The 27693-nt window shown below is 41.2% G+C and overlaps 1 protein-coding gene across 2 annotated transcripts in view; it reads left to right on the top strand.

Annotated features, from left to right (window-relative positions):
* The window catches only part of URB1 (URB1 ribosome biogenesis factor), a 40990-nt gene extending 16305 nt beyond the window's left edge, over nt 1-24685 (top strand). For both annotated transcript variants that reach the window (XM_015881319.3, XM_085528208.1), the window contains 24 exons: nt 904-1020; nt 1667-1805; nt 2831-3001; nt 3218-3414; nt 3977-4201; nt 4743-4922; nt 5784-6639; nt 7821-8022; nt 8212-8389; nt 9330-9388; nt 9982-10175; nt 11412-11522; nt 11616-11679; nt 13237-13408; nt 13985-14087; nt 16197-16357; nt 16724-16835; nt 17363-17469; nt 17738-17881; nt 18644-18753; nt 20252-20428; nt 21338-21579; nt 22254-22847; nt 23472-24685. In XM_015881319.3, coding sequence (XP_015736805.3) covers nt 904-1020; nt 1667-1805; nt 2831-3001; nt 3218-3414; nt 3977-4201; nt 4743-4922; nt 5784-6639; nt 7821-8022; nt 8212-8389; nt 9330-9388; nt 9982-10175; nt 11412-11522; nt 11616-11679; nt 13237-13408; nt 13985-14087; nt 16197-16357; nt 16724-16835; nt 17363-17469; nt 17738-17881; nt 18644-18753; nt 20252-20428; nt 21338-21579; nt 22254-22847; nt 23472-23677 — 4821 coding nt within the window. In that variant the 3' untranslated portion in view covers nt 23678-24685. The remainder of the gene's footprint in view (nt 1-903; nt 1021-1666; nt 1806-2830; nt 3002-3217; nt 3415-3976; nt 4202-4742; nt 4923-5783; nt 6640-7820; nt 8023-8211; nt 8390-9329; nt 9389-9981; nt 10176-11411; nt 11523-11615; nt 11680-13236; nt 13409-13984; nt 14088-16196; nt 16358-16723; nt 16836-17362; nt 17470-17737; nt 17882-18643; nt 18754-20251; nt 20429-21337; nt 21580-22253; nt 22848-23471) is intronic.
* Nucleotides 24686-27693: the final 3008 nt, after the last annotated feature.

Raw genomic sequence — 27693 nt, 5'->3', positions numbered from 1 at the left:
AAATAGACCTTTTTTTTTTCATTAAATGAATTATCCTGACAGTTTCAAGTAAGCAGTAGTGTTATTTTTATAGCTGCTGGTGGCGTACACAGAGTAAATATTGAGCAGATTGAGCTGTGATAGCTTTCTTTGTGTTTTGGGTGAGGGGAGGAACAAAGGCATGAATTTATCCCACGTAAATTCAGGCATTCAGTGTAGGTGCTGGAGTTAGGAAACTGGCCAAGGTTTTGTCTGTTGCTGAGGGTGAGGGACAGGCAAGTGACACCATTGCACCGTGCAAATGGCCCACCATCTGGGTTGTTCTTTGGATAGCCATTCCTCTTCTTTCTCTCACAGAGGGAGTGCAGGGTCACCAAGTTCCTAATTTAGGTGTCTCAGATGAGAGCTTCAGATAGGATAAAAGTGAGCACAGTTTTCTAACTATTGGGGTAAAATATGTCTACCTCCCCATCCATACCACCTGTGAATATGTTTACTCCTCTGTAAACAGCAGACATGGCCTGCAGTTCATTTTCCTTCTATTTTCCTATCTGTGCGACTCTTTGAAGCACGTGTAGGCTGATTTTGGTTTAAGTTAGCAGTGATTTTCGTTTAATTACATCAGTGGTTTTCAAATGCCCCTCAACAGGCTGTTTTAACGGGTCAGTCTATTTCTTTTTTAAATTTTTTTTTATTTTTAACTTGCTGTAATGCCACTGTGTGGCCTTGGGGAAGTACAACCCGCTTAAAGCTGACTCCTGAAATAGCAAGAATAAGATTTACTAAGGTGGAGGCAACGAATGCTCTGTGTCCAGACAGCCTTGACCTTAGTTGGTTTTATGTGTGAAGAAACCATGAAGTTCCTATACAAAAGGATCTGTAATTCATATTTTTTTTTTAACTCCCCTTTTTTTTTTTGGACAGGTTTTACATGACAGCGGAGTGTTCGAGTACACATGGAAGGAACTTTCAATTTGGCTGGAACACTTAGATAATACAAAAGAAGACCAAAAGGAAGCAGTGATTCAGTTTTTGGAAAGGGTAAGCACTGTTCAAATTAGCTGGATAAACAACGCTGAGAATAGCATTGATGGAAAGGAATTATTTTGCTGCTGTTCTTGAGAAAACTCTCAGAGATGGGTGAATGAATTCTGAGGAAGGTGGTGGTTGTGATTCTTTATGCAGAGGTGACATCTTTGTTGTCTTAGGTTGGAATGGGGCTGAAAATGTTTGGAGGAAAGTTAAATTGAGAAAAATAAGTTGTTATTACAGCACTGTTGATAGGAAAGTATCAACAATAATTGATGGGGGGGAATAACTCTTATCTGTTCTTTTCTGTGTAATGCTATCTGCCAAAATTATCAGACCTAAGTAAATTGTAATCTTTTACAAGAAAAGTTGATGTTTCCTGTTTACTTTTCAGGATGTACAATGCCCAGAGCTTCCTTTTCATTACAGTTTCCCCAGGGACTCAGACTGTGGTACTTTGATTGCAAAATTGCAGTGGACATTTCTTTTTTCCATCAGGCACAGTGTCCCATGTACAGTGGTAATCACAGGCGGATTCCTGCAGAAGTACATGGGAGTTGACCTTTCAAGCACTTTTAACCCATAGTTTTTCATAGACGTAGACATTGTTTCTGTGTACTTAGCCTGTGTGCTTACATCTTTCTCTCTTTATTAACAGATCCTGTTGAAACTGGTGACAAATCCCTATCCATATACAGATAAAGCAGCAGACCTTGTACAGGAGGCGAGTATGCTCCAAGTGAACATGTTTAAACAGGACTCTGACAATGTCAGCATCCCCATTTCTCACATTGATGGTATGTAGCAATTCTTGCAATTACAGAGTACTCCAAGACTTTGGTCTAGATCTTCTAGCCTTAATCAGGCAAACTAAAGACTGATAACTGCAGAAGTCCTGGGTAAATAATGATCTGCAGGATTCAGCCTTCCAGCTGTGGCTAGTATCAAAAGTAGAACTTTGTAATTACAAAGTTACCTCTTTGCTCAGAGAAATAATTTCTGATGTATTTAAGCTGTTTCAGCAGTATTTAAAGTCTCGCATCAGGATCCTGTACCAGCATTTTCTAACTGAGTGTATTAATATTTCGTCCCATGGGGCTGCTCATCTCCATTCATCCATGAGTTGAGGGGTTGGGCTGTGCAGGGAACCTTACTAACAAGACTGTGGCTGGAATTTTTCTGCTTCTGCTTTCTGGGACCAGTCACGGTCCTGTTGCTGGCACTGGGAAAATTCTGTGGATGGACACTCGATGACATGTCCCGTGCTGGCTATTCTGCTGTAACAGTCTGTGTGTAGGAATTTGCAGTACATAAGTATAAGATAATTGAGGTCCTTCAGCCCTCAGCACCAGATTGATATGATGCCTAGAGTCGGCTGCATTACAGAGACTTAATACCAATTTCTGTACACCATGACACTATTCTTCATATGTTGAAGCTGCCTTTTGAGTCTTTCGTGATGAAGATACTATATCTATACAAAACTGAAAAGCTCTTCAAGGGTTACCTGTGCTGCTCTTCTGATAAGCCAGTAGCTTCTTCCCTTCTGCTTTTGTCTGTGTTACCTGTCACTGTGGTGGTCATGCCATTATGGTAGCAACAGGTGATGCATCTCTTTTCTTACTTTTGTCAGCTGTGTTGGAAAACGGAACTGTGAAACTGAGTGCACTGTAAGAGTGATTTTTGCTGGACAACTGTGTTTTCATCCTTTTTTTTCTCTGGGAATTCAGAAACTGCCTCATACTCTTGGAGTGTTGAATTCTACCTCCTTTGGTTTCTGGTTAGTTTGAATCTTAATTTATGCTTTATTTGCTCTCAACAGATGTCCTTGATATGGTAGATGTCCTAGTTGAGGGCAGTGATGGCTTAGATGAAGAAATTGGGTGCACTTTAAATGAAGACACTGTTATTCAAACATTTCCATTCAGTGCTGTTGTCCCCGCTGCATTAGAAGCCAGGAATAAACTGCTGCTTCAGACTGAAAATGAAACAGGTACAGAATTTGTTTGTTTGTTTTTGTATGGAGAATAGAAATCTTACTTAGGGAGCTCTACAGGACTTTTTATTACAGTTGCAAGCATGAAGAAGTACCTCCATGGTGTTTCTCACTCAAGAGAGGCATGAAAGCTTATGTGAGATAATTCTGTCCTTCTCTCCTAACCCTGGATTTTATCAGCAGAAGTGTCAATTTTTAATTCTGCTTTTCTAGGAGCACACATCGTAGAGTATCTTGTTGGTGTTTTCACCGATCTTCTACACTCTCAGAGAGACGCCCTTGCCCTCTGCTTGATGTTCCAGCTCTATGATAAAGATCTGCAGTCGCTGAAAGTTTCTAAGTATCCTCAGCTCTACCAATTTAACCAGTATTATAATCTCTGGATACCTCAGCAAGCTCAGGAGCCTGTGGTATGCTATACCTGAATTCACTTCAGTGCTTGAATCATTGTTACTAAAAAGCTGACAGTGTATGAAAGTTAGGTTTTCTTCAGAAAGTAGATTTACATTCAGCTTACATCTTCCCTCTTGATCTCATCAAGGGACACAAATGTTTTTAAGGGCATTTCTCCAACATCAGGAGAGGTTTCTGCTGTGGTTGGGTAATGAAGCCAGAGCACATGGGTGCTACCCAGTTACCAAAGACTCCAATTCCTCATCAGGCACAGTGTAGCATTATGTTAGTGCTGCAGGCCAGAGGAGCTGTTATAGCACTGTCTGGAGTTTGCTCAGGTATTGGTTTGGAATGCGTGGACCAGCCATGCGGGGGGATGCTGTGTTTTTGTTAGCCAAGCAGTGACTAAGTGCAGGTACCCCATGGGAAATCCTTTAACTAGCTGTGTGACAGCAGGGCTGCAGAGTTGTGTCCTTGGGGGGTCAGTCCAGGATACCACATGTAGGTAGCTAAAGAAACTTTGATCTTTAATTTTCTCTTACGTGGTTGTTGTGTTTGTTTTGTTTTTATTTTAAACAGTTTAAAAAACGCAAAGAGAAATGCAAAGAACCTGCTGTAGCCCTGGATTCTGTGTTTACAACTTTGCTAAAGAATGCCTATGCAAGAGGAAGCAGTGCCTTACTGGAAGATGATATCCAGACAAAACTGAGAGACCTGGCTTGCCAGCTTCCATCTGAACAACTTCTCTTAGGAGTCAAGCATGTATTGCTGTACCTGAAATCCACAGTGGAAAACTTTGGTGATGTAAGAGCAATGTTTCAGTGGCACTGCGGGTTTGCTTTATTTTTGTGCTGCAGATAGAAATAACTTGGCTGTTAAACCTTTAGGATCCAGTTCTGCACCTTTTTCACACACACAGCTTTCACTGGGGCTGAGAGCACCAGACAAACTTGCAGATAATTTGTAAAGAAATCCTAACCTTCTAATTGTTGGGGGGGGGGGCTTTAATTTGTTTCGCATGGATTGCCTTACTGATCTGCATGCAGAGCAAATAAACTGCAGATTTTAAGCTGGCTTGCGGGTCTCTCTAAGAAACCTTTCTGGAGAGTGAAATTCATTGGCATGTGCTGTGTTAGAAATCACACTGTAGATGAAAATCTAAAAATATTTGTTTGGCACCTTGAGGCTTTTCTTTGAACCAGATTTCTACAGCGAGGACTGATTCCTTCCCCTAGAAAGGTTGTAATCCAGGAAGTTCCTAACTTACTCTGTTACTGTTGGATAATTATTATTCTGTCCCCATCCTCCTCTTTTCTCAGCTTTCAAAGTGTCTGTGTTTTCACAGCTTAGTAAAACTGAAGGTCCTCGCCTTGTTGACCTCTTTGTGGACCTGCTGAACAGCTTGTTGTGCCGGGGAAATCAGATAGAGTTGGATAATCGGCAGAAACAAGAAAAGCATCAGACTGAATCGGATCTCTTTATGGATGAAGAGTCTCTGATTACAGAGGAGTATTTAAACGACAAGGTACAGAATCCTCTGATAAACAGGCTAGAAGTTTACCTGATAACAAACTTCAGTTTGAGTTATTCTAAAGAATAGGGAAATATCTGTGAGTTTTTTGTTGAACCCCTTAGTAAAGGAATTTGTCTGAGAAGTGAGTGATTGTTCAGCACAGATTTTGTTGACATGTTATCAGCAATTCACCAAAGCATGGAATTGGTTACTTATGACAGAGCACAGGGAAAATAGCCAGCATCAGGCTTTGTGAGCACTGTTATTTTGGAAGTCACGAGGACTTCTGGGATTTCACTTAGGATTAAAGTGTGCTACACGGCAGCAGGTTGATGCAGAGAGAGGCTGTTTGTATCTGGGAGAAGACACTGTGAGTATGTAGTTCAGTAGTTTTGAAACTGCTGTCTGGAGATGAACACAAACTGCAGCATCCACAGTCCCAGCCCTGAGCTGGAATGTGGTGAGGAGAGGTCATGACAGGGATCACTCAGCTTTGCAGAGGCAATTTTGTTTTCCAAAGCCATTTGCTAAGACTGGTTATCAAAATTAGATACTCGGAGGAGTGAATTTTCTCTCTCCTTTGATTTTTATGTGGATTATTGGAGATTAGAATGGAATTACACTGAAGAATCCAAGAATATACAGTTTCCCCTTGAAAATGTGCTTTGTTGTGGAAAATGCTCGTTGTCTCCCACATGATAGATATTGAAAGAAGGGTAATAATATGCTTGTAACCTGTTAGTTTTTTTAATTCTCTGATAGGTTAATAGCCAATTTCATGTCCATTAATGTTAATAAACACTTTCTGGAAGATATTTTTTTTCCTATCTATAATTATCCATGCAGTGATATCGTTACAACTATTTGTTACAGACCCTAGAAGATATGATTATGTTGATTTTCAAACATCCGACGCTGGAGAGTTGGTTCCTGGCTTTAGAGCAACGTTCTCTTCCCCAACACAGTTTGAACCCTGTCACTGTGAAGATTCTGTCAGCTCATGTTAATTCCGGTGTGCTCCAGCTGCTGAAGACAAGTGCCCCAATGTTGCAGAGCATGAATCATATGGATGTGTTATTGAAGTATTTTGAAGCTATCATAAGAAGTGTCTTGAGCGATCTACGGGCTGTTGGAAAAGGAGGAAGTCAGGTCATTCCCAAGAGGTCTCACCAGCTAGATGCTCTTCAGGAACTGCATGCATACATGTCTGCAGCTCAGCTGAAGGAGATCACTTTAACCATGCTGCGACTTCCTGAGATGAGCTTGACTGCTCAAAAATCTGAAAAATCCCCTAAAACAGGGAAACAGTTGAGCTTGTATGGACAAATTTTGGTGCAGCTCCTCACAGACAGCTACCAAAGTCAGCCCCAACAAGGAGAACTACTGCTGTCCACAGAGCACATGAAAGCTTTGGGGATATTGATGTCAGCATCAGCCAGTGAAGATCTGGAGAAAGTTTTCCTTCAGGCTCTCCAAAGTGAGCCAGTGTTTGCACATGTGGTCAGCGTGGAGGTGCAAGTTTACTGCCTTAACCAGGGAACAGAGACCTCCCTTGCCATTATGAGCATGCTGATAAAGCTCTGTAGGACTCACCTGCTGCAGTTTGAGCTGTGGTGTCTAAGCGGTTCTGTTGAAAAGTGCCTCAGAAAAAACACAGAGAGATTTCTTCCGCTCATTAATGTATATTTGCAATGCAGAGACCAGCGTGACTTCACTCGACCTTCCACAGGTAAAGCCACAACTGATCCCTGTTTTGATTTAGAGGACTAAATTCTATGGTCTAAAAATCTTGGATCCTCTGCTCAATAAGTAGAGCTCATAGAAGTTCTCTTATTAACTTCTAAGGAGTCTTTTTTTTTTTTTTTTTTTTTTTTTTTTTAAGTTCCTTTGCAATAAAGAAGGTAAAGGACTGAAGTGAAGTTTTGATGTTAGACTGAAGTCTTTATGAAGTACCTTTATGGTGGCTGATGCCTGATTCTCTCTTCTGAAACCCATACTACTTACATACTTGAAAATCTGTCCTCGTGCTTATCTAGTATAGGAGGTTAAACCTTTTCTTGGATGTCGATAGAACACTGTCTGAATGGGATGCCATTGCCATATGGTTTTCTGGAATCTAATCTTCTGCTTCTGTAGATGTAAGAGTTGAAAACATTGTGCTAAAATAAATCTCTCATTTGCTGTCTTCCTAAACTGGCACGCAGTCCAAAACTTTCCAAACCAGCAGCAGTGTTAAATTGACAAGATTTTTTGTCAACCAGCAAAACTGACTCAGGATTCAGATTGGTAGGATCATGTTAGATTAGTTTCTCTTATTGTGTAGAAATGTGAGTAACAATAGAATCTGGCTGACTGTAGCTGTTGGTTGGGAAAGCTAGTTCTGCGTAGGGGAAGTTCAAGTAGTGGAAAGACCTCATCAGTACAGGATGGTAAAAGAACTAAGCCTTCTTCTGGCACTTAATTCAACTGATGACTTTGAGCTTGAATGCTAGAATAGGAAACTGCTGGCAAGCTGACTTGATTTATAAGGTACACGTCTGCTGATGTGAGAGTAAATTCCCTTGAGTCCATGGTCAGAGAGCTGGTAAGGATTTCCTTGTTCCTCATAATCAAGGACGTGGTTTTTTATCACATAGTTGTCCCTCTTTTGAATGTCTGCGTTATTTTCCCATGTCTAATTATTTCAGCTGCGTAGCAAACGGTTTTCTGGTATATTTGCTATCCTAATGATATTAAAGGAGCAATACAGAGTGTGCTCTTCAGAAGCAGTTTAGCACCAATGACAGCATAACAGTTCAAAACTAAGTAAGCTGGGGCTTAATTAGAGAAGTGGTTTGGAATTTTTCTGATTACGTCAGTTGTTACTTAACACTTTTGGTGAAGTTGATGCCCCCTGCTCTCTCCCTGCAGTTGTCTCAGCTGTTCTACCTGTCCTAAGAAAGGCTCTGTGGAAAGAGCTCTTCAGTGTACTTCAAGACACAGAAGCATCGAATGAAATCACTGTGAAATTGCAAGTTCTTTCAAAGTTAGTGCCTTCTTTACAAAGCAAAGGGCTGAGAAAGCTTATGGACCAGCTCCCTGCTGCTCTTGAGAAAGCAGGAAATAATGAGAGGTAGGCAGATCCAATTCCCTGTTCTATGACAAAGTTTTAATCATAAAGCATTGTGATAGACACACATGAATGGAAATATTATGAGCAAAATGCCATCTTCAGATAATCTGTCATTTTAAGTTTGGCAGCCACAGAGCTTTAGGCTACACATAAAGCTTGATGTAACATTTTTAATATATATTTCTGCAGTTGGACGGTAGCAGATGCTGTCTCTAGAGTGCTTGAAAACTCTGAAGAGCTGCATTCCTGGAGGAGAAGCCTGTTATCAGCCTGCATGAAGGGATTAGTTGTCATGTACAACAGCAGTAAAGATGAAAGCAAGCAAGATGCAGAGAGACCAGGGCTACTGAGGCTGGAAGAATTACTGGTGAGACTTCTTTTTAATGCCTATTGCCAACATCCAAGATTGTGTCTGTATGGATATGTGCTGTTGTGCTTTTATATTTGTATCTTGGGTAAATGCAGGTTGGGCTTCTTCTTTCGTTTTGTAACTTATGGCTTCTGAGGGCTTTTAGTTGCTTTTTCAAAGTTAATTTAGTCCCTCCATTCCTTGATAAGGAGCAGTTTTGAGTCGATGTTGATGATAGTTTTCTGCTAACAATGCTCTTTGGAAACTTTTCATGAGATTCTCTCTTTAGGACCTGATCGTGCAGAACTGGAGTCTTGCAGGACCTGAGGGTCATAACATTCATCTTGATTGTGCAGGCCTCACAAGGTTAACACTTAGCATTGCCAGGACCGCTGACATATGCAGTTCTGAGCCTTCTGAAAACTGGTTGTTTAAAATACTGTGGTCTACAGTACCCTAGGGAAGCTGAATTTTATTAAAGAACATACTGTACACCCAGTTCATCCTGCTGTCATACCCGTTTGTCATGTCCAGTTGTTAGCTAAGTGCCCTATAAGTACATGAAGATCTTTCAGTGCCTGGGTAACAATCTCTTTGACTTGCCAACATTGCTATCCTTGCAGACTCTTAGAGCCTCATGAATTTAAAGATAGTTCGTGGTGGTTTTGTTTTTGGTTATTTCTTTTTTGGATACCTAGAGACCAGCTGGATTTTTAATTGCATACAGCCCACATGTTTCCTCATTCCCAGACCCAACAAAACAATACTTGCAGTTTCATTTGAAGCAGGAGGTAGGATTATTGTGTCTAAGAGTTTTCTTTCCTGTTATCCTTTAATTGTCTCACATGTTTGGTTTGCGTGTTTTTAATGTGTCTATGGAACAGAAATTGCTGGTCATAACCTGTAGAAATTTTATATGCTAAACATAAACATCTCTTTCTGTTTACTACATGCACAGAGCTTAGTTGAAGAAGTGGACCCAGATGACTGGTACAACCTTGTGAAGGCAGGACTAAAGTAAGTAACTCTGAGATGCACCAAGGACGCTGTTCAGTTCATGTGGCCTTGTCCTGTACCCTGAAAACATCTGTCTCCCTTGAACTCACTCAGATTTGAAGGTGCTTTTTGCTTCTCAGGTTGAGCTGTTTTCATTGAAACTCTGGGGTTTTGTGCTCTAGTCTGCATAATTAACACGGCTAACTAGATAGTTGGACCAGCTGTTTCTTGACTGGCATAAAGAAGTCCTGTGCTTATTTATGCTCCTTTTTATTTAAGGCATTTCTTAAATACTATTAGTATGAAAATAAATCAGACCATGACACACCATTAATGTGAACCACTTAAAGAAAAGAAATCAAAGGAAGTTGGTAGTTCAGGATAATCGTAGTTTCTGTAGAGGTAAAAGCATTTATATGAAGGGCTGCTGTCTGAAGTGTTAGTAGTAGGAGAAATTATTGTCCTTTGTTAAGTTCATTGCATCTACAGGTATAACTGTGTCCCAATTCTTTTTCCTTTTGGTAATTTATAGCAGTTAATTGCATAAAAGGCATTAAAACAAAATGGCTGAAGGATAGATGTTCGTGACTGTTTTGTGATCTTTACTTCCAAAGGTACCGCTACAGAGATGAAGCATTTCTCAAGGTCCTGAACACCGCTATTCAGCTATTATACAAGAAAGAATCCTCAATTAGTCAGAGATTAGTCAGGCTCTCCAAACTTCACATGATGGTCACGCACCACTCTCTATTTTTGTCAGCCATGCTGAGGTCAAGAGAAGAAGATGACACGAACATCCAGACAAGAGGTATATTTTCTTCTTCCTTCCATTTAACTATATTTAGTAATCTTGTCTTTCTCCCATTGTATTCCATCCATCCCGGAGCCTATCCACCCACATACATTTACAGAGCTATTAAACAATTCCAGAATATTAGCATTTAGTTTTAAATTCTACCTCTGGGTTCAGATGTTCGCATTCATTTTGTGGTTGCCAGTTTTAAGTACTCACCTTTTCTGAAGCTCCGTTAAGGAAGGTTCGTGCCTTTTTTCTTTTTAAATCGTCTTGAAATCTTGAATTGATCCTTTTGGTTGCTGTGAAGTTGTGAGTAAGATCAGTGAAGGTTCTTTTAGAGATACGTGACAGAGGGCCTCTTTTTAGAATTGGTTAGAACAGAAGATTTTAAGTTGATTTTGTGAACTCTTTCTTGAGTGTTAATTTACTCCATGTATATCTGATATTCCTCATGAAAGCTTGCGCTGTCTTTCCATTAATAATACAAATTGGGTCCTAACTAGTAATAGATTTTATATGTATGTTGCCATCTGAATGTATTTCTGCAAAGCAGCAAGATGGATTGTTTGGAGCTAATTTTGTGTCCAGAGTGTGTTCATGTAGACCGATGTCTTTATGTTCTGTATTGTTTTGGTATATATCCTGTAGATCCTTGGGGAAATAACCTGTATGTTCTCAGGTACTGGGAGCAGAGAGATCTGGATTCAGAATCTGCTACAGATAAACTATTTAACTTTGAGTAACCTAATTACTTACTCATCTGTTTCTCAACTAGTCATAAGATAAAGGTGAATAACTTTTGTACATCTCAGGACAGAGTTATTGTAGCTTGCTAAATGGCTCTGCAGTGAAGGCAGTTCTTTAAGTGTACCCTATAGAAGCATTTTGATAAGTTACTGCAGCTAGAGCATGATGTTCCATGTTCTGGAGTGCCTTGGGAAGGTTGTTGGGATGTGTGTCTTTCCTCCTTGCAACTCCTGTTATCTTAATCTTTCCTGAGGGAGTATGGAACTGACAGGGCAGAGTAGAGTATGGCATTTTTTTTTCCAAGGTAACAAATGTATGACCATAGAGAAGTTCATCAGGAACATTATGAAGCTTGCCTCACAGTAACATCTGTTTGTTCACCTTGGAAATGCTTTTTAAACTACTTCAAAACATGTTCATTTTTTTCCTTGAATTAAATGTCCCATGATTGTCCTTTGGTGTAGTCATGAAACTGTTTAAACCCGCATGCATCTATTTCAGAGGCATTGGTGGATATCCTGCTGACAGTTGTGAAACTCGACCCTTCAGTGTGTGAGAGCAGTCACCTTGCTGTGCTGCTGGGTGCCTATGGGGCTACGCTGAGTACTGTAGGTATGTCAGCCTGGGAAAGGTAGCTCCTACTAGATCTGTTTCTCATCTTCACAGATCACTGACTTTAGCTTTCATTTTTGTTGGGTTTTTTAGATCAGAAGATACTGCTGCTGCTTCAGTTATATGAGAAGAATAATCAAAGTCTTATAAATTCTAGGTAAGTTGACCTCCGTCCTTTATTTTACCTATTATATGCAAGTAAGCAGTCTCAGAACTGGGATTTTAGAGGTGAATATTGCTTCTGGAAACATTTTTCATATAAAAATGGAAAAATGGATAAAAGGTAAAATTCATATTGCCCAGACTTTTGGACAAAGGGATCAGAATGTGGGTATCTGCAGCATCAGTGTTTAGCTTTCTCATTTAATGAGTGCCCCACTCAACCAGAAGGCCAATCATCTAGTTGCTAGTGTAGGATTCCTTCCTGTTCTCTTGGGATACGTCATTTACTACTTAGCATAACCCTTGCCATTTGCAGTACTCTTGCCCCTGAATAGATGACACTCTGTTAGGGCTCTTCTGTAGAGGACAGGAAGATGCCAGTGAAGAAGTGATGTGTAACCTCTTGTATTAATGTGCATATAGCTAGAGGTCAGATTGGATGGGACTCTGAGCACATGCTATAGCTGTGGGTGTTCTTGATTGTGGAAGAGGGGTTTGGACCAGATGGCCTTTAAAGATTCTTTCCAACTCAAGTGATTCTAAGAGTACCAGTTCAGGTAGGAGGAGAGGGACTGGACTCTTAATTAGAAACCTAATTTCCTTCCTGAGCTTTGTCTGAGACTGTAGATAATCTTTGCAGCCTATAATGTGGGACCATAAATGAAAGTTGTTACTAGAAGGCAATTGAAGTGGCTTGCAGAAGTAAGGGCTGTGGCAGTAGCTGCGTGCTGCATAAATCTTTACCAAAAGCATTTGCAAATGGCAGGGCATTAAGAGGACGAGTCCATTGTCAGAGGCAATTAGGACCCCAAACATTTATATAGCCTTTTTAAAGGAGAAAGAATTTCATACTGTACTCTGAAGTGGATTGGTGGCCAGACACTGACTACTCATGATCCCACCACTGAAGAGATTGAGTGAATATAGAGCACATTCAGGAAAACTGAATACCTGGCAGATCCCAGCTTGTGTTACAGGACATACAGGTTCTGGGTGATAAGGAGCGCAATGCCGTCCCACCAATTGCTTCACTGACAGAGAGGCATGCTGGTGCCAGTACCCGAATAGTAAATGACAATATCAGTAGCAACTTAAGCACAGTAAGTGGGGTTTGAGGGGCACCTCGGGGGAGGAATGTAGGAATGTTGTTTCATTGAAGCACCGTGATGCTGGTTTGAAACGTCACTTGCAGTTGAGAAAACCTTCACTGACTAGATCTTGGTCACTCTCTTCATGCAGTTGCTATCATTTTTACCTGCATTTATAGCTTAAAAGAAAAAACCTCTCTTGTGAGAATGTAAGCTCTGGCTTGAATTACCTTTTCCCTTGAATTAGGAAATAGTTAATGAGACGCCCTCAGACTGAATTTGAAAAGCTTTTGGATGGATGAGAAAGGTGTTGCCAGGGAAACGAGTTCTAATTTCAAGTTCCCACAGGATAATGAGTAGAAGTGAAGGGAAAATTTAAATACTAATTTATAGCATCTGTAATTACTTTTTGCTCGGTGCTATCAGCCTGTTGACTAACACCTTTACTTTTAACAATGTTTAAGAATCCTGCTGTGGGGTCCAGCTGCTGTGGAGCATCACAAGGCTTGCAAGAGTCTAGGGAAGTCACTGTGGCAGCAGCCAAGCATGGAAGAGATTCTGTGTCTGCTCGATCGAGAAAAGATGATGAAGACAGTTCTGTCTTTCCCTCAGCATCGCCATCTTTTGCCATCTGAGGTGCTGTGGTTTAGCCTGCTGAATTATCCTCCTTGTGATTTGGAAAAAGAGCCTTTCACTTTGGTCTTTGTTTGTTTGTTTTGCACTTGTGTAATATATTGCAATTTGTTTACATCAGGATAAACGTTTACATTCATAAGAGGGACTTTATTAGTTTGGAGCACTTTGCTGAATGTGTTTTTGTTTTTTTTTTTGCCTGAAATTTAAAAAACAGTTTTTCGAATGATTTGCAATAGGACCACATCTTGTCTGTAGGTGTGATTATATATGTTGCCACGTGTAACCATCATCAGAATTTGACTTTTAAAGTTGTTAAATTTGGTTGTCCAAGTATCCACCAACAATGGGCTTTTTTTTTTGTCTTTGATAGCTTGCTAACATGCTTCTGTATCTTTATCTGATAGCTTTTGGAACCATGTTAGTGAAAGCTAAGTGTAAACTCAAGCATGCATTGGCCCAAGTTGTATTAGATTGCACAAGATTTAGGATTGCTGCTGTGTAGTGGAATGAGGTGGTTGGGACAGTTTGAAAATTGGTGTTGTTCCTTATATCATCTTGGTTTGGATTTGGTTTCAGGAGGTGCAGGAGTCACTATATAGAGATGAAAGCATCAAGAATCTTGATGATTTCTATGATCCATGTTTTCTGCTTCAGCTCTTCAGTGAATTGACCAGACCAGGTAAAACTGAATGTTCCCACTTTGACATTTTGTCTCATTTTACTCTACTGTGGGAGCTGCACGGCTCCATCTGTAGTGCTGTTATTTAAAGTCTGAGGGTTAATACTTCAAAGAAATCACATGGCTTGCTTTGGAAAGGAGAAAGATATATGTGGTTTAACCACCTACTGAACTGCAATGTAATTTCAGAGTGGCTTAAAAGGTAACCAGGCATAGTTGCTGTTAAAGTCTTTTTAAAGCACTTTTCCAAATAGTACAGTATTTCTAGTGGGATTTAGGTACTTAGAACTATGTAGCAGCATAGGCACCAAGCTGTTCTTTTCCAGAATGGTAAGTATTCCCTCATAACGTTTTCAATTGCAGCTGTTTAACCCTATGTAGAGGGGCTGATCTGCTTAAAATGATGAGAGGTTTTTAAACTGGACCATCGTGGATGTGACTGTGCCCATGTTCGGTATCTTTGGAAAGTTAACTAAGCTCTACATGGTGCTTGGAAGCTGCTTGCTTAGCCTCACTTAGATTTTTTTATGTGACTGCTTCACATATGCACATCCCTGCTATTAATCACCTGCACACTTGCCTGTTTCAAGGGCAGTTAAAGGCCAAAGTAGCATATAGATCATAAGGAATTTCCTAACCAGCTCCCTCCCCTTGCTGATTGTGGTTGACCACTGTGTAGTTTTGTGGGTTTTGTTTTCCACAACAACAGCATCACAAGCAATTAGCAGGTTGATAATTGTCTGTCATCGAAATCACACTTGGTCTTTGTTCACTTAACCTCTTATAGTGGGGTTTCTATTTTGTATGTCCTCGTCCTGTATTTAGGTATAGTTGCAAACTGCTCTGTGTAATTTCATGAGTCTGTTCCCAAAGAAGCATTTTAAAGGGCACAAGTGATTTGCTCATTTGAGTCCCGTGGCGCTCCTAAACCATGTCAGCTGCTTTTGGAATTCCTCATTCTTTATTTATTTGCTCTTTGTACCGGCTGCATGCTGCCCTATGCACAGATGTTATATAACTGCTGGATTTATAAACACAGACTTACTGCACGGTGTTTAATGCTCACTGGGTAAAAAGTGAGTCTGGAGCTGGGCAGATAGCAAGTTCTGTCTCGGTTTAGCTCTGATAAGCATCTTGTGGAAAGCTTTTCCATCATGATTCTCAAGGTACTTTAAACAAACTATATGTCAGACAGAGACAGAACTTTTTCTCCTTATAATAATATCTTGTTATTTGATGTTATTATTGAATGCATTCCCCAGGGTCAGCTGGATGGAAAATATTGCTATCGTATGTTTTCAGTGAGAGATGGTTTTCCTAATCGATCTCTTTGTGACTGTTAAATACAAATAGCACAGGAGATAGTCTGAAGGGTTTACATCAAGTCATTGCCAGCCATCAGTGAGTAGAAATGGCACAATCCAAAAACACACAGCCCCTAAAAGAGAAACTCAGCATCTTGATGACAAAATGCAATGGAAGATAAACAACAGGTTCAGGGATGTTTTTTGTTTGGCTGGTTACTGATCATTGCTGGGTTATAGCTTAGTGCTTCAGTAGAAACATGCCTTACCAGCAGAATCACCCATGCTTGCATGATCACAGTTGTTTTTCTGTTATTCTCTTATTCACTGTATAATGAAAACTCTTTAGGCGAAAGTAGGTTTTCTGCTGTCTGGGCTGATCTTGCTTTCATGCATGCACTTAGAAAGCACCCAGACAGTGTTGAGGAAGAGAATTTTCCCTCCTCTTCTTTCTTGCACTTAGCTTTCCTGAAACAGTGGAATATGAGATATCTTAAGAGAATTTACTGCTGACTTTGTGTGGTCTGCCAGACAGACTCATATCTGTCTCAAAGAAATGAGTAACCACCTTAATTTCAGTGCTAGGAAAGAATTCTTACTGAGTGATTTGCAGGATGCTTTTTTTAGCTGAAGGAGCCTTCAGTATACGGCTCTGTGATGAAACAAGAGCTTGTGGAAGTAGATCTAGAAATTGGTGTTTATGAGTGGAAGTTTTATTAAGGATTGTGGTGCTGTTATGTACTCTATGAAATGTGAGTATGATGCACTGGATGTTTTTCTTAATTTTTCTCCTCTCCTCACACAGAATGTTTTGTGGCGTGTCACAAGTTTGTTGAAGTCAATGCCTTGGGCCTAACGGTGGCTGCCCTTAGCAGCTATGATCCCAACATGAGAGCAGCAGCATATTTTGTCCTGGCTTCTTTTCGTTCTCATCTGGAAGGAGCTCGCTTTCGAGAGCAGAAACAGGTACGGTTGAGCTCCATTGATAGTTAACCAGGTTGGGTATGTTAGGTCAGAGATGCTAAGGGGAAAGTTGCTGCCTTACTCACCTTCCTGCCTGCATGTGGAAAGAGAGCCTAAGGCAGCTTTTTATCCTCTGTCCCATTGCTTGTCCACTTTTGTATTTGTGATTCTATATTCATTGGGAAAAAATAGAGGGGAAAATGCATCTAGATAACGGTTTTATTTGTAGGAACAGAAATCCTGGTGGGGTTGGTATTTGATCATGGCCATTGTAATATTGTGAAATCTTACTTCTGTATGTATATTCTACTGTTGTATTTGTTTGGGTGATAGTTCAAGATTAATCTCCCCTGGGTTCTTGTGCTGCAGTTGCTGTACCTCATGGATGCTGTGCAAAATGGAATCAGGCAGCAGAACCTCAGATTTACCTTCTCCCTGACCCTCTACATTGCTCGTGTGGCACAGCAGATGCTGAAGCCAGGTACTGTAATCTATTGCACATGTTGAATTTCTGGCATGTTAATGGTGGTTTGCATGGGTAACTGCACCTGAAATTCAGGCCTTTAAATACCATTTGTCTATGAATCGTTGATATGATATAGGCTCCTTACTCATTTGCGTGTTTTCTTATGTTATTTTCCCTCTTTCATGAGCACAGCTGATGCCACAGAGTTGTGAGGTGACTGTGAATGTGTGTAGGGCTTGACTAAACGTGGCTGAAAGGCAGTCTCTATTGGGATACCTGCTTTGCCCTGTGGATGATGCCTGACCGAAGTTCAGCATCTCTGGAAAAACAGTTGAGTTTGAATTTTACCCTCCGAGTAGTCTGGCCCAGCTCAAACAATATAATCAGCCTTAGAGCACAGGCTCTCCTTGTTGCAGTTAACACACTGCTTTGACAGCTAGCTGAACAACTGGAAAATATTGGTTCCATTTATCTTTCTGTGTGGCTGTATATTGGGTACGTTGTCCTCCTCCTCAATAACCAACCATTGTTTCTCTTCACAGAGGAGCACATGTACACAAAGATCAACAGGTTCCTTTTGTCACACCAGTATTTGGACCTGAGGAAAGTACCGGGATTTTTCCAGCTTTTCTACAGTTTTGACTTTGAGGTAACATAAGAATCCCTTTATAGATGGTTTGATTGAGATGTTTTAGGAATAGAAACTTTACAAGTCTCGTTGTCAGTGCATATTTGGGCTGTAGAGTAACTGTTCTTGATGGACGTTGTTATTGATTAAATGTAATGGAGATGAAAGTGGAGAAGTCCAGAAGAAGCTGCTTAGCACTGTGCTGATGTTCCCAGGGGACTGGTTTGTTGTGCTTATGAGCTGCTGTCGTTCTGAAATGTCTGATGGTGCTGTTTTTTATGACTTGTAGCACAAAATAGAACGTGATTGGGTACTCAGACTTCTCGGGGAAGGGCTGCGTGATAAACACTGCTACCAGCTCTATGATTACCAGAGGATTTTCCATGTCATCCTTTCCTTTTTCAACAGTCCTTTGTGCGATGAAGGCTCTCAGGTAAGAATTTAAAGATAAATAAAGATAAATAAAATGGTGTGGTTTGAATATCTTAAATACAACGCAGAACAGATCAATTGACTCTTCCCTTTCTCTCTTGAAAATTTTTTCCCTGTTGATTTTGTATGTGTTGAAGAGGGAAATAACATGTCTAATCCAGTCACATACATGGGCCCTGAAATTAGAAGAGGTCCCTGCTCATGTGGCACAGGCTGCCCAAATAAGCCGGCAGTGCCCATCCCTGCAGGTGTTCAAGGCCAGGTTGGATGGGGCTCTTAACTCACTTTCGTCAGCTGATGGTCTGGCTGCACAGTGTTATTTTTTCTGCTTTGTGGAAAACATTGCAGACTTTGGTTTTGTTGGTACTGTCAGGGTCTTTGTTCTGTTAGGTCTGTTTATTCCCTAACTAGCAGGTTATCTCTACAGTGCATTAAGAAGAAGAAGAAAGTTTGGAGGCCAGCAGCTCTTAGGATTATAATCACCCTCCCTGAGAAATCTGCTCTGTTAAAGAGTATCTCATTTAGCTGTGAAAATCTTGGACAGAGCAAAAGCTGTCTTACTTCCTCAGGGCTTCCTTGAAGATGAAACATTGGAAAGAGAATGTCTTTTGTTCCCTGAACACATGATGTTTGGGAACATATTTTAAGTTGATTAGATTCCGGATACCAGATTGCTAATTACATCCTTTGGAAAGATGGGTAGTAATTAGATGTTGGCTATATTCTCATTTTGTAAAAGAACAAATTATATTTTCTGTTTCAGAATCACATTCTAGAGGTGCTACAAAGCGCTGCCTGTGTCACCAAAGCTGCTTATGAGCTGATACAAGACCACAGCCTCCTAACCTGGATACTGCACATCTTAGAGAAAAGGTAACAAGGGACGTACTGGTGAAATGAGAACAATTCTGCTGTCCCACATGCAGGAAATAATTATGCAACTGAATATAAAAACAAAGGGTGGCAGATATAGAAATGACTCCGCCAGTGGTTGTGATATTTGGCACCTCCGGCCGTACTGGCAGAACTTGCTGAACTCTGAACTGCTCCCTTGTGTATCTAAAAACAAAATCAAGGCTTATATATCCAAAATTGTACTACTACATATCCAAATTGTAGTAGGAGGAGAGTTTCATGTTTTTGAAAACCTTAGAAAGAAAAAAAAAAAAAGTTAGTGCATTCAAATCTCTTTAGTACCCATACCTCACACCTTATAGGACTTCTGAAAGAGTACTTGCATGACATTGATTCTGAGCTCACTATGATACTCAGAATCACAGAATGACCCGGGTTGAAAGGAACCTCAAGGATCATGTAGTTCCAACTGTTGTGCTTTAGTGGTCTACTCTCTTGCTAAGAACCAACTGTCTTAATGGCGAATGGTGCGCTACTGACATTTATATTTAGAAAGATATGAGTAACAGAATCACACCTGAAAGCATTAATTGCTAGGAAAATGACATGAGGCTAATTCCAGGAGACTCTGGCCCAGCAGAAAATCAAGTTTCACCATGATGTATTGCCCCTAAGCTGACTGATACAGTGAATGCTAGAGGCTCATGGTTGGCAGGTGTCTGAAGTCACTTAGTGGGCATGGCAGTGATGGGTCGATGGTTGGACTAGATTATCTTAATGGTCTTTATCAACCTCAACAATTCTATGACTTCACAACTACACTTCCAAATGATCAATACTGCTTCTGAATAAGCATATTATAGTTTTACCAAGAGCTTATTATGTTAAAGGACAACAGTTCACATATACACAGAATCACAGAATGACCCGGGTTGGAAGGGACCTCAAGGATCATGTAGTTCCAACCCCCCTGCCTGGCAGGGCCACCAAACATACACATTTACTAGATCAGGTTGCCCAGGGCCCCGTCCAACCTGGCCTTGAACACCTCCAAGGACGGGGCATCCACAACCTCCTTGGGCAGCCTGTTCCAGGGCCTCACCACTCTCCTAGTAAAGAACTTCCCCCTAACATCCAACCTAAATCTTCCCTCTTTCAACTTAAAACCATTTCCCCTTGTCCTACTAAGTGACTCCCAGTTGCTTCTCCCAGATATGTGTTCGTCTGTGTGTACAGTCTTTCTTGTGTAGATTGACCTGGGAGGTTGTTGGCTGTTCCCCAACTGCAGTGTGGCAGGAGGAAGTGCTGGGTGTTTGCCTTGTCTGAGGACAGGCAGCAGCCTGGGTCTCCACTGCTGGGGTCTCATGGGCCTCCCAGCCCTGACAGGTCCTGGCTGTGAGGTTGCTGCTCCCAGCTTGCACCAGAATATAGCCCCCCCTGGGAGACAGAATGGTTTCTGGTTAAGTCTGTCTTTCCTATGAGTATTTATTCTTTTGTTTGTTGGTTGCTTTTTCAGGTTTCTGGAAAACAAGCTGCTAAACAGAATCATTTCCTTAGTCCATACTCTGTGGCTAACAAATGTAGGAAGCAAGAGAGAAAGCAAGAAAAAGCCACAGGAGAACAGGAAGCTTCTTCCTATTCAGCTTGTAAATGAATTTCTGTATGTTTTGATTGCTTTAGTTAAACTTATTCGGTAAGTTGTTGTTTTTCTTTCAAAATCAGTTTGCATATTGTTCTCTGTCCAGTTGGAAATCTATGAAGGCTGAGAGAATGTCTCGGTCTCTGATGACTGTAATGCTCTTCTCCCCTTCAGTCTGAATGTAACTTGTGAACCTCAGTGAGATTTTCAGGAAGATGCCACTGCTGTTAATGTACTGGGAACAAAATGGCAACTGTTGCATAGTTACCATCATGTTCTACATCGTTAGTAATTAGCTATTTTTAAGCTGCTGTGTTTTAAGCTGCTTTTCACTTCTGGATTAGCACCTGCAGGTAGTGGAGCTGTTTGTTGCAGGGGTCTTTCATGCCATCCAAAGTGTTGGGCTCTTTATGGTCTGAACCATGTCTGCAAAATTATATAAAGAGAAGTCATGCAAGGTTCTACACAGCAGTATTAAGTCAGTCCCTTCTCTGCAGACCCAGCACACTCAGTGAGCCCACACACTGCAGCTGCAGCAGAGATAGCAGTAAGGAAACAGGTAGATAAGCAGTTCTGTTTGGGTCCCTAATAGCACCCGCAGCATTTCTTGCAGATAAGTATTGCCGCAACCTGGAGAAGCTTTGCTTATTTTCTCAAAATTCTGCTGATACATGCAAAATAAAGTGTAGATGAAGTGCCAGACCTCTGGCCTCTTCCTAGTGTGCCATATGCCTTTGGCTCTTACTGCTGGGAGGGCAAAGGCTGTGTTCCATGAGCTGTATGCCAGACCCCAGTGGTGTGAAGCTCTGGGGATTCAGTGGGAACAAAGTTAATGCTGATACCTTGAGAAACTGAAGTGGAGAACCATAAGAGGAAAGTGGAAGGAGGAAAACCTGTGTTTATTATTGCATTTAACTCATCAGCATGCAGAAAAATACATGGAGCTTGTTCCTGTTTCTCTAGGACTAATTTAGATCAAGCCAGGCTGGCGCAGTTTTTCACTACATTCAGTTCTGTGCTGGGATATCGTGCTCTCGTTGTCAAGGCCTTTAAAGAAATGAGTCGATTCACTGTGAATGACAGTGTTCTCTCAAACAAAGACATCCTGCTGTTGTTGCATAAGTGGAGCATCACTGAAAAGGACCTGCAGCTCCAAGAGGATGTACAGAATCTTGCTCAGAAATACCACATCAAAGAATTGCTTAGTAAGTACTAACAGTATTTAAGAAGATTAATATTGCTAGAATTGCTGTATGTTAACCATACAAGTTAGGCAAGCTTCCTAGAAAGAAGTATTAATAACTGTAGTCAATCAGATGCAGCTTGGGGGTGGAGGAATGGAAATGGAAAGCCAATTTTCAGATCTTTATTGTTGCATTTTCTAATTTTAACACAATTCTGGAAGCCTTAAGGCAGTCAATTTTCAAAAAGAGCTTTAAAATAAAACTTAGTTGGAGGTTCAGCGCACTTGGGATGTGAAAAATTTATATCCCATGCTTATCAGTCACACTTGGTCAAGATGCAGCTATGTTGGGGCAGGGCATGCTTTGCTCCTTTTGCCTACATTGTTAAAAAGAAACGTAACTATGCTGGTGCCTCCTTCCTTGGGCTGGTGTGTGTTATGACTCCACTAGCCCAAAGAATTGTGCTGTGTGAATTTCTCATGATCCTGTGTAAATAGTCGTAAAATCACAGAATGGTTTGGGCTGGGAGCTCAAAGCCCACCCACCCCAATCCTTGCTGTGAGCAGGGCTGCTCCCCACCAGCTCAGGCTGCCCAGGACCCCATTCAACCTGGCCTTGAGCACCTCCAGGGATGGGGCATCACAGCTTCCCTTGGCAAATAATGTAGTATGTTGATATTGTTTTTCTTCTTATAGAAAATATCAAAGAAAAGAGCAAATCCCAAGCCACATCTCATCATCGTACTCAGAAAAGGAGAAAGACAGAAGAAGACAGCATGGCTGCAGACCTGAATGCCTCTGAGCTGGAGAAATGCAGAGATGATCTAAATGCCATACTTGTTCACTGGGAGCCCGTTTTCCCAGCACTGCCTACCAAAAATCCAGAGGAATCCCTCAAATCTGCTGACCCTGCAGATGAAGCAGTCAGCCTGACCTGTGCATCCTCATACATAGTAACTAAATGGCTGGTAAAGTCCATGGTTGAGCACAGCCTCAATATGCAGAACGTTTCATTAACTCTGCAGTGGCTGCAGAATTGCATCTTGCCGCACCCAATGGCAGTGCAGGAGGTGCTCAGGGATGAGACCCTGAGGAACAACATCTTCAAGTTTTACAGTCGGATCTGCGAGGCCAGCAGTGGGGCAGTGGAACACTTAAAAGATCTCTGCTTGTTCAGTTCAATTATGCTTCACCTGATGGATGCTCAAGGCCTGACTAACAACAGCTGTCATGAACTTATAAAAACGTTGTGTCAGTCAGCAATGACGGAAGAAGATGTGAACAAGAAGGGTAACTTGACTCTTCTTTCTCAGTCATGTTACAAGGCAGAGTTGTGATAGACAGTAGGTTGTTCCATGGGTATTTTTATTCATCAGAACTGGAGTTTTGTGTCCATTGGTGCTCATTACTTGAACAGTGATGAGCTGTGTCTCAGGTGTGGTATGGGCATGTGGGTTGGCAGAGAATATGGCTGTGCTGTAGGGGCTTCTGGTTGTACAACAGTCATACTCCCTGAAAGAAACTTTCCCTTCTAGGATGTTAATGGAGTTGAGTGAGGTACATAAATGTAATTCCAAGGGGAAAAATAGTCTGCAACAAATAAATCCACATGGGTTCTTATCCAAATACTGTTCATTGTTCCCATTGAATTGCAAAAGGCACAGGTCATATTCCAGACCTTTTTATTTAAAGATGTTGGCAAGGTGTGTTAACAAGAAACTGTTTTCTATCCTTACTATGGGAAAGATATTTGGCTTTGTAGGAGTGAGTTTGGCTTTGTAACTTGCGCGTATTCCATCTAGAAAATGGTTAGGTAGGTTATACAGTTGTCTAGATAAAGTGAGCTATTTTGTTACTGCTACGTGGAATTAGAAACGTGTCTGTTCTGATTGTTTTCTGCTTATTCTTCCACAGCTGTTTCTGTATTCCTGACTTCTGTTTACATCGGGGACATATGGCTTGGAGCACAGGAGCCAGATATGCTAATAACCCACGTCAAATTGGTCTGCAGTAGTACAGATGATAAATTAAACGATGATGACATGGAAACTGACAAACAAGGAGAAGAAACTATTGTGCCTCTTTGCAGAACCCTTTCCTCAGCTGCACTGGGACACTGATTCAGCGAGCTGACACGTCTGTAATGTTACATGCTCAGCCTTCATTGCTCTGAGCCATGAAACCCTCCTTAACTGTTCTTCATGTGAAACTAACTTGTCAGAAAGATCAATATTTTATTACTTTGTGTGAACTCACAGGAGGAGGAGCGATTCATCACGGCCATATTTTTTTTCCTTCTTCAGTTATGGAACACAACATTATTTATATCATTTTTTATTACAAGCATTTTTAATCTTACGAAGAACCAAAGGAAACTGATCAGTGCATCTCCTCTGGTCTGTATTTCAGTCCCCATGCAATTAAAACCCATCCTCTCTCCAATGTAGGATGCTGAAAAATGACTGCAGTACTTCACCATGGTTTGGTATGAGAGCAAAGAACATTAGTGCACAGAGCTTTAGCCAGAATGGTTTGCTGTTTCTTGAAGAACCATTTATTTCAGGATACTTGATACTAAAAAAGACGGCACCGAGCCCTTGGGATCATAATGGTCTTGGGTTCTTCTCATTTTTTAGATTGCTTTTGAAAGCATTTCTATCAGAAGTGGTCCGTTTTTAATCTCTTTTCTCTTGTTGTTGTTTTATGGTTGTGGGTTGTTGTTGTTTTTTAATTAAAAAACGCACTGCCCATCATCACTGCTGGAACATTCAGCAAAGACTTCTCCATTCTAAGAAGATGAGAGAGAGAGCTGAGACCCAAACGACTTGCTGGTGATTGATAAAACATGTGTTTTATTGGATGTTCTCTGTGAAGTGTGATAAATGTTTCTGGAGCATGGAATCCAGGGCAGTTTAACGCATCATTCCAGACACGCAAACAGGCAGAGCCTGAACTCAAACCTTTGAAATGTAAAACGGGGTTTATTAAATCGACTCACGAATACTGTGCTGTGCCCAGGTACTCCATACAGGGGCTGTGCTGAGGGAAGAATTCAAAGTGCACACTCCTTGTGATCTTTATATAATGTGGTTTTTTTTTAAGAATAAAAGAACATGAGATGCAGATGAGGATTGCTTCTGCCTGCCTGTATCCTTGTCCTAAAGAAGCCGTAATACATCTATCAAGACCTGGTTTAAAATTAAAAATGTTACCTTGAAAAAGCTGTACAAGCCCAGCAGAGGCTGAAGCGGGGCATGATATTAATAGATACTCATTGGAGTGCAACAGCAAGTAATGTTCTTTGCAAAGAACAAAAGTATTTTGCTTAATTTAGAAACCCAAAACAGACAAAATGAAACCAGAGGAGCTGCGCAAGGCAGGATCTGAAAGTGAGGGTTGGAGATGAAAAGAAGCCATCTCGTCTGAGTGGGAAAGGATACTCATGGCACGTAGGAGAAGTTTTTCAGCTGTCTTCAGGGACAGATCGCATCAAGCAGTGGTTTATAATGTGATTTGTTTGAGAGAATTAAAGAAATGAGATAAAACCATTCAAACTGTAAAAGGCCATAATGCACAAATACTTTTCTCTTGGAACTAGAGAAAGTCAGTCACTGCCCAAATCTATCCTAATTGGCAGTAAATTAATTTTCCCCAAGCGAAGTCTGTTTTGCCCTGATGGTAACTGCTAAGCAATCTCCCAGTCTTAATTTTGACCCCGGGGCAGCCAGAAAGCAGCTGGGTGGGCAGCTTCATGCAGCCCAAGGCCAACCCACTGCAATGGCTGATGCACTGCAGGGCAGCAGTGGCAAACTATAGACCCTTCCAAGCACTTCTGAAGGGAACAAAACCCAAAGTCTCAATGCCACAACCCCTTGTTATTCTGTCTCCCAGCAAGCTTTATGAGAAAGTTTTGGGGTATGTACCTCAGTGGTTCCTAATAATACCCTTTTACACACCGTGTTTGCTTAAAATGATGGTGCAACTGTGTTGCTTGCAGAAGGAGCATTTGTTTGTTGAAGCTCATCCACTTGGAATAGTAATTGATGAATTAAGACCCGTTTCTGGAAGTGCATCAGACACAAACAGGCATGCTCAATTATTTCTGCTTTAACAGCTATTGGCACACCTGGATATTTCCCTCTGTGAATGGATGCGGTGTTTTCTCTATGCAGTCACTGCTAGAATAAGAAAAATGACTGTCATGTTTATAGCTGGCTTTAGCTGATGAGTTGCAAGGTACTACAGGAGTGGAAAGTAACATAAGGAGACCACAGCTGTGAACAGGGCCAATCATATATGCTGGTATGTTTTCTTTGCAGTAACATACAAAATGCAGGCTAACTACTTTAATATGAATCCCCGCTAAGGGGGGAGATTTTCTGATGGCCTTAAGCATTCAGAATGGCTCAGTTGTGATTAATATCTTCCTGGTTTTGTTGTTTTCTCCAATATTGTTAATAACAAAATATTCAAGGTTGGAGGAGAGGATTGCTCATACAGGTTTTCATTTATAAATGGTTGTTCTGGAAACAAAAGTAATGCAGGATACTATGCAACCTGTAGGGAAGCTGCTTTAGCAGGACTTGATGGTCTCCAGAGGCTCCTTTCCAAGCCCTGCCATTCTGTGATTCTCAGTAAAGAGGTGCAGCTTCTGTGAGCTTCAATATAATCTAACAATGGAGCAATTAAGAGATTATGATGAACTTTTTTTCTAGATATAATGTTCAAGTATCTTTAAAATAAGAAGCCCCCCACAGATGGCTGGCAGATGAATGATTTGTGTGTGTGAATTGCTGCCAGCGTATTCAGAATCAATGTCAGTAAATTGGACGGTGAGTCAGTATCTTCAGAAGTTAAGACTGAATGGAATAAATCATGGAGAGGATTCGGAAGTGGAAAACTTGCCTCCTAAATGAGCCTATGTTTTAAAACAAGGAGTTTCTACAGTTTAACACGGGTCATTTGTTCTGCTGTTGTCCTTGTGATGAGAACCACATGCATGAAAATTGAGGGTATGCTGCAGTGGACCGAGCAGCCTGCCCTCATTGCAAGGACAGGTATTTCGGCCTATCTCCTAAAATGCACAGGAAGTTAGCAAAGTCATCAGCCCCTAAAGAATATATTGCTTCCTGAGGCACGGGGACTATGGTAGGCACCTGCAAGATTGAGTGCAGGTGGGGTTTCTTGACTTGTTAGTGGATCTCAGCCCCACAGTGGGCTGCTGGTACACAACATGTCTGACGTGTTGGAAGGAAGGGACTTCAAGCAGCGTGAGCGATTGGGTGGTGTGATGTCACATTTGAGGAATAATGTTTTTATGGGAGTCGATTATGTCTTTGAACCAACAGCATGAGCTGCTGTGGGTAGCGCTTTGTTGGTCTGATACGTTTCTATCCATGTTCTATCTTCAGTTCCTGTGGCGTTTCCTAATTTTCTCCATGTGTCCATGACTCAGCAGATGCGAAGCCTCAGTAGGATTCCAAACCCAATACCAGCAATAGTCAATTGGCTCAAAAAGCAAACTGAAGAAGAGTTTATCTCAGAGATTTATGAAAACAGAGTTTTGAAAAACAGTACAACTTCAAACGCTCTGTGGTTTGGTCTGTCTCTTGGGTTTAAGGCTTTGTTTAATACAGCCCGATACGCCCACATCCCCTGTATGCAGCATAAAACTGCTCTGCCACTGGTTCACTGTCGGAGTTTCTGCCACCTGCTTGGTGAGGTGGAATTGCTATTTTTTTCCTCATATTAATTCTGTATTATCCTCAAACAGGCAATTAGTTATGCAGTCCTTTCTCTACTCCAACTATCACTGCCTTCCCAACTCTGCAATCCTGGTCACACATTTACTGTAGCTTTAAGGGTTTCTCACCATCTCTTGGACCTGTCTGGTTCTGTGTGGCTTTCATGGCACTCCAAGGCTGAGGAAAAGTAGAAAGAGATGCAGGGTTGGGGGTGTGAGTTGCCCTCTCCACCTCATGGAAAAGCTGTGGCCCTCACAGAGGGCTTATAAATTCAATTAGAATAGTTTTCAGCCTCAAATGAAAGCAAGCAACTTATGCAGAAATATGTTGTTGCTTTTGTGGTTTTGCCAGCATTTTCCTTTAGTATAAAACATGATAAACACACTTCTTCT

The sequence above is a fragment of the Coturnix japonica genome, chromosome 1 (genome assembly GCF_054131305.1).
Source record: "Coturnix japonica strain WE chromosome 1, WE-NBRP24, whole genome shotgun sequence".
Classification (NCBI taxonomy): Eukaryota; Metazoa; Chordata; class Aves; order Galliformes; family Phasianidae; genus Coturnix; species Coturnix japonica.
Note: the sequence above shows the minus strand (reverse complement) of the source record. Positions and strands in the feature narration are given on the sequence as shown.